The sequence below is a fragment of the Oryza brachyantha genome, chromosome 4 (genome assembly GCF_000231095.2).
Source record: "Oryza brachyantha chromosome 4, ObraRS2, whole genome shotgun sequence".
Classification (NCBI taxonomy): Eukaryota; Viridiplantae; Streptophyta; class Magnoliopsida; order Poales; family Poaceae; genus Oryza; species Oryza brachyantha.
In genome coordinates, this window is record NC_023166.2 from 14,682,748 (window position 1) to 14,689,894 (window position 7,147).

The 7,147-nt window shown below is 43.2% G+C and overlaps 1 protein-coding gene across 1 annotated transcript; it reads right to left on the reverse strand.

Annotated features, from left to right (window-relative positions):
• On the reverse strand, window positions 1-1,221 carry LOC102714822 (GEM-like protein 4). Its single transcript, XM_006652477.3, has 2 exons — window positions 876-1,221; window positions 1-740 (listed from the first exon to the last, which is right to left on the reverse strand). Exons 1-2 carry the CDS (start codon window positions 1,072-1,074, stop codon window positions 289-291), a joined length of 651 nt encoding a protein of 216 aa, XP_006652540.1. The 5' UTR covers window positions 1,075-1,221; the 3' UTR covers window positions 1-288.
• Window positions 1,222-7,147: the final 5,926 nt, after the last annotated feature.

Consider the following 7,147-nt stretch of genomic DNA (forward strand, 5'->3'; position numbering starts at 1 on the left):
TGATTCTTCAAATCACACTATTGCCAATTCATGCATAGTTTCAAATCTTGTACATACCACATGTATATGATGGCACTTTTGCCGTGGCACTATTTTCTCCAACATCAATCAAGAAATTGATGCACTAGAACCTCTCCTATGATGTGTACCGGACTTGCTCCAAAGCCAAAAACGCCAAGCAATCCACCACGAATCCCTACCACATATGCACAGCAGATTAACCCAACCCAGAGACGTATCGTACACAAGGCACGACCAACAATTAACGCTTGTTTCATCAGTGATCGATCACTGCGCCTGCGCGACGGCCAGCTCCAGGTTCTTTAGGGTCACCTGGAAGCTGACGAAGCCCATGAACCAGAACTCGAAGCCGTCGTCGGTCACCACCTGCACGTACTTCTGCTCCGGTCGGTGCTTGTTCTCGCTCGGCTTTGCCGTCTTCACCCTCCTCAGGGGGATGGCCACCTTGTACGGCACCCGCAGCGTGTCGCCCCTCGGGGTGGTCAGCGCCAGCGACCGGTCGCTCCGGAAGGCGATCCTCTCCGTCGATATGAAGAGCATGCCGGCGATCGGACCGGCCGTGGTGGACAGGTAGCACTGGGAGGCCTTCAGGAGCTTCTCGCCCTTCTCGGCGGCGAACCACCGGCGGAATACCTTCTCCACCCCGCCTGCCTGGAGGATTCGCGCGCCCAGCGTCAGCTTGCCTTTCATGGTCTCGTACAGTTTTGGTCCTAGAGTCACTGCAAATCATCAAGGAAGGATTGTTCAGTACACTTACTCCCCACTTTTGCAACTAGCACATCGAACTCATCAGATGAGAGAAGATCAGAATCTATTTGTCCAAGATGAACAAGGGAGGAAACATCAGAACATACCATGTTCTTTGATGCCTTGAGCAAGCCTGTCGCCGTTCCTGCCCAATTTGGAGCTTGTGCGCGCGGCTGCAGAACTTTTCGCGCCGCCATGGTAGGCGGCTGAGGCTCCTTCGCCTGGGAAATACAGCTCCTCGATGCCAAAGGCCCTGTTGCTCACTGGGATCCCGATCACATGCTCCTGGCGCCCTGCCTTCTCCATTGATCGTTGGAAACTTGGAACGAGGAACTGAAAGACTCCTGCGTCTCTCACCCCTAGCCCTTTGTTAGGCGGTCGGTGAGTGGTGTGACTTCTTTGATGTGCGTGGGTGGTTGTTTAATTTGCTCGAGCTCCGTGCTTCAAGTAGGAGGAAGAGGGGTGCCTTTTATAAGCTTTGGAGTCTTGGAGAGCCTGCAAGGTTCCCCCCCCCCCCCTTTTTTTCCTTCTCTTCAGAAGGATCAAATTAAAAGCCGGATGCCTATCCAGTTCGCTTTAGAATGGAACAGTCACCGTCTCCGACCGGGATTCAGGATAAAAGGAGTTTTTCCTATGTGGAGCTGGCCTCACCTAGTGCTGTGCTGCATGTGCAGGGAGGGGGTGCCCACTACTCCACTGCCGCTTTGTACAGTCATCCAAGCATGGACATACAAACCATCCAACCAGCTGTCACATACATGCATGCACGCATACAGTTTGGAATCCGGATAATTTATGACATGGACACATGGTAGTACCAAATTTGGTGAGGGGAATCAGGAGAATCAGGTAGGGAAAGAGCCAAAGAGGCTGTGATGTTTCTCGCCGTTGATTGCGTCGTTGATCTTTTCTATGCGTGCAGGTGCAACGCAAAGAGCAACCATGGGGTCCAGACTCCAGAATATTCCGAGTTTTCTGCACAATCCAAGCCGGCCTCGACCTCGAGCGTCTGCATGAGCAATTACGCACTCTCGTCGATCTGACGACGTCGGGGATGACGCGGGAACAAGATGGATAAAAATAAACTGGGCAATGGGTCCGTCCATGAGCCCGTCCTACACGATCACCACGAAGAAGCCAGGACGTTACGCGGCCGCGCGACCATGGAAGACACCGTCACACGTTCGGTCACCACGGCCCCCGTGTCTTTTTTTTTTTCCTCTCACCATCGCCACTTTCGCCTGCTTTTCCTCCCCTCATCACCATCTGACTTCGCGTCGCGTCCTACCGAGCACCGAGTCAGATCACCCAACCGTCCCCGGTTGACAGCGCGCGCCACCGATCGCGGCCTCGTGGGTTGGTGCTGCTGGATCGATTCACCGATTGATCCATCTAGCCAGTCTGCAGGCAGTCCGCCCAGCTGCTGATGGCCAATCGCGTCGGTAGTTAACCCCACACCTTTTCTGTTAGGCTTATTGTTAGAGATAGGTTTACTCCAATCCAACAAAAAAATATATTGAGATAATGGTATCTCACGGTACAAAATCATTTCTAATCGTCTAACATTGTCCATCCTGTTCAGTTAGATCTCATGGTGAAAAAAAATTTAGTATCGTGAAGTACCGGTAACTCGATATACTTTTTTTTGAATCAGAGTAAATCTATTATTATTATAAGCTAAAATTAGGATTTTAAATTTAAAGATAATTATAAAAAATCTGATCAAAGTATGTTTTTTCAACCTTTACTTTTACGTCAATAAAAATATGTATATAATAATTTTATTTTTAAATTAATTTTTGTTTGTAAATATGTTGTTTTGGTTATTTTTTTCTGAGAAGCGAAACAATGCCCTCAGTTAGCTCGGTCGTCATTTTCTGTGGCAGTATCAGCGGCGCCCTCGATCAAAGTTGACAGTCCGCCGGCGCATACGCATGTGCTGTGATCAGGACGTGCATGAGCATGTGTTTATGTTATGGCTTCCCTGTCAACGATGATGCGATCTGGCAATGCATTATGCATGTATACATGATATACCATCTTGTTTGGATTTTTTAATGTTCTGCTTTGTGACCATGCTGCGCTGTTGCGTACGTGGGATGTTGAGAATTGGAGATAGACATCCGAGTTAAAAGGTGGTTGGAGAGTTGGCATTTTGATTTCAGAGGTCAAAATGGATAGCTTTCATTTGGCCCTCCATAGTTCCATTGACTATACTATAGCTAAAGCACTCTTGCTGAGGAAAAAAGAAGATGTGGAGCTCGAGAAAAGGTGGAGAAACTGCGGGGATGTGCTTTGTTTTCTCGTGGAAAAATCCCCCTCTTCACAGTTTGAATAGATAAGGATTGGAATATATAAATAAAAGAGAACATGTGTATGCTATCACATGTTGATAGATTATTGTGTCTGAAAGGCGATATCAGCATGTATCCGGTGTGAAATTGGTCCATTCAAAAACTAAATGGGTGCACGTCGTCAAATTAGATATGCTTGGAGCTCAATCGAAAGGAGAAACTTGATTGTTATCCAATGACCGGTGTATATGGATGCACACACCACATGCATATTCAGTTACTGTAGCCGTAAGTGCTCTGCATATTTAACTATGCATATGACCCACTAGTATCACATACCACTATGCGTTTATGGAACTATACTATCATATTTTTATACCAGCTGGATATGTTTACACCATGGGAATAAGGATTTGCGTGTGAAAAGTGATGATCCCACAAACATTGATGAGCACTTTTACTGTTTTTTTCCTTAGCCAGGAGGTGCAAGTTAGGTTATGGAGAATGGCACAGGTCAGGCCTGCCTGCTTACTTTCAGCATTTGCAATGAGTCCCATTCCATTGGTTACATCGGGCGCATGCATGGCAAAAGAAAAGAAAGAAGTGTCATGGCATTTGTCATTCATTCACAGCAGTGTGGAGCATTGTAGCCCATATATATACTGTTCTCGAGAAAGAGGTGCAATGCTTCTAGTATGGATATTTTGAGGCCATTACCAGCTATTCCAAAATCATGACCGCTTCACTGGACTTAGAACAACTTTTACATTTGCTATTCATCAGTCGATTAAAGTTCCACACATGTCTTAGCCGGACTGATGAGTGTCGTTAGATCAAGAACCAATAGCTTGGGCAATCATCTTCCATACCTAGCCAAGCGTGAGGGATTAAGGCCTTGTTTAGTTTGTAAAATTTTTTTAAAAAACATCATATTAAATTTTTAAACACACGTTTGAAGTATTAAACACGGTCTAATTATAAAACAAATCTCAGATTCCGTCTGAAAACCGCAAGACGAATATTTTGAGTCTAATTAATCCGTCATTACCACATGTTGGTTACTGTAGCATGTATGGCTAATCATGTCCTAATTATGCTTAAAAGATTCGTCTCACGATTTTCTCCATAACTGTTTAATTAGTTTTAATGTTAATATATATTTAATGCTTTATTTAGGTGTCCAAAGATTCGCTGTGATGTTTTTAGGAAAAAGTTTTATGAACTAAACATGACCTAAGCCTGCAACATCTAAACTCTGGTGTCTGCAGAAGAATCACTGAGAGATGATCTTTTAGCCTTTTTAGAAAAAAATTAACAGTATATTTATAAATGAAAAATAATTTATGAACAAAAGTTTTATATACGTGATTTTAACGGTTTAAAAGTCAAAGCTGAAAAATAATCTACGTAGAAACCTCCTAAAATCAATTCTAAATTTAAAATTAAAAAACAATTTTAACTAATAAACATAAGCATAAATGAAAAGACCAGGAGCGTAATAGTCTGCAAGTCACCCTTTCACTCTACCGGTGTCCGGGTCTAGGTGAAAGCTGGGATACGCGCGAAATTTTTTATTTTTTAAATATTTTTAAGAAAATTTTATTACTCAATCTTCTGGGAAAATATTTCCACCGTATAAACCTTTTTAGCCATGGCACTAACATCAACGTGGCCAAATGGCTTGCCACGTCATTGTCAATGGCGTGGCAGCATTGTCTTGCCACGCCATTGACAATGGCATGACAAGACTAACATGCCATGCCATGCCCGAACAAACGATTTAGCAGCGTTGTCTTGCTACGCCACTAGCACTGGCGTGGCCAAAAGGTACAGTTTAGAAATATTTTTCTCGGATGTTTATTAATAAAATTATTTCTTAAAAAAGTTTAAAAAATAAAGAAATTTCGATACGTACCACGGAAGTGAGCCTGTGCAAATTGTTCGTCGGAGTCGTCAGAGCACAGGCAGCAGAAAGCAAAATGGGCAGACTACGTAGTGCTCCGTAATAAATTACGTGAAATCAAGGATGGGCCTCCACCATGTGGCAGGTAAAGATGCAGAGCATGGCTTGTATCAGTGTAAAGCGAGGCTTAAGCTATGCGTGTCCCAATCAAAAGCTCGCAGCTTGCCTCTGCTTGATCACCTAAAAACAACTCAAGATCAAAGCAAAAGGCAGAGGAAAAAAAGAGAGAGAAAGGTTTCGCGTAGCAGACAAGGTCTGGTGGTTGGCGGTTTAATTAGGTCCCTCTCGCGTTTGCTATTCGGTGGTGTTGCAGTTTGTGTCACGGATGAATCAGCCAACCAACTCTTTGGTTTCTCCTTGGCTTGTCCAAATGCAACGCACCAAGCCTCTTACTTACAGTTGTGTGGGGGCTGCAATTAACCCTTTTTTTTTTGTCAAATGTAAGAGCACGTACAATAACAGGCTATAAGCCAACTATAAACATGTTTTAAGGATGCAAGAGAGGAGAGAAAAACAGTATAGGCTAAAAATTTATAGTCAGTTGTAGCATAAACTCCAAGACATAGTGGATGTATAATATATGAGACATTGTAGTATATATTTTGTAGCGAACTATTATATAAATTGACTATTAGATTGAATATAGATAAATTGTAACTAGTAGTTAGCTATACTGTTAGAACTTGCTCAAAGCAGGCCATGCATAATCTCGGTGCCTTTTCCGGCGATTAGGATGGTAGGGGTGCATTCAACTGTGGGGCATTCGTCGATTAACTTTATCCAGGCCTCTCCTTTAGGCAATCGATGCGTCAAAGAAAAGAAGTTTCTACTAGTATGATCGACACAGAGAGTAAAAGGAAAAGGAATTGCGATTTTTCTCTTCTGCTACCATTTATCCATTTTCTTTTCGTTCATTGGGCGGTTTTGTTGGGAGGGGATACTGATAAAGGGTCATGACAGCAAAATCCCAACTGAAAAGGACCATTAAATTTCCTCATACCCTGGAGCGAGAGGAAACAAGGACGATGCCAATCACTCGGTTCGCCGATCGAGCTCTGTTGGAATAATGACCTTTCTCATTTTTTCCTACGCATATATTTAATCTAAACTTTAAAATTTCAAACTAATTAATTTTGAGGTTATGATCATAATTTATTTTTTGGTATTTACTTCAAAATTATTAAAAACATGTATATAAAAACTTCACATAAAAATATTTTTAAATTGTTAATAAGCTATTTCACTTACACTCGCTTATGCTTATGATTATAAGTTATATTCTTAATCTTAAATTTTAAGTTGATTTTATAGTTTTTTTCGTCGTAGTTTATTTTATAGCTTTTACTTTTGGATCACCATGAACACATACACAAAATTTGTAAAATTTGTACTAACAAATTGTTTGTAATATGTTATTTGGCTTATTAAAATAAGCTAAAAGTTAGATATCTTGTACTAATTCCACCGAACAATCAATCAGTCAGTCCATGCGGACACATCCACGTCCGCACCGACTGGGGATGCTGGAGAATGCTAAATGGAGATTACGCGGGAAGCAAAGCAAGGTCAGGCCAGGGAGTAATGGCGATTAGGAAAAGCTAACCCCCGACCAGCCACGCATGTCTCCCTTTGTTTCGGCCGGCGGTCATGGGCCTCGCGGTGCACCGCCGCTGCGACAACTGTGGCGCCTCTCCGGCTTTGCTGGTCGAAGGAGGTGGAAGAAACAAAGCGGGATCGGATCGGAATCTTCGCTCCATCTGGCAGGAATCTGCCGCACAACTCAGGTTTCGCCGTTTCGTCGTTGTTTACGTCCAAGAAAAGGTGATATGGTCCACAAGAAACTAGAACAGTGTTAGGCCCAAGGATTGATAGGCCGCTTCAAAGCGTGTAGCGAGAAGTATGGGCCAGGGATAAGGAAACCTGGGATTCTGAGAACACGGGTTACCAGCTAGATTGGCAGGTCAACCTGGTAAGTGGTAACCAGATAGTAGTACTAGTAGTAACAGAATTGCCAGAAGAACTCGCACGCACACACGCACAGGGCTAGAATTCCGTGTTCCTAATCCTATATGAATTGCCAGATGTATGGCTAATTTTTTTATTTTTGTTGAAAAATCGGGAA

Excerpts from the sequence above, each read along its gene's own strand:
- LOC102714822 (XM_006652477.3), bottom strand. The coding sequence starts at position 1,074 with ATGGAGAAGGCAGGGCGCCAGGAGCATGTGATCGGGATCCCAGTGAGC. Across the intron at positions 741-875 it reads TCAAGGCATCAAAGAACATG|TGACTCTAGGACCAAAACTG; the intron begins GTATGTTCTGAT and ends GATGATTTGCAG.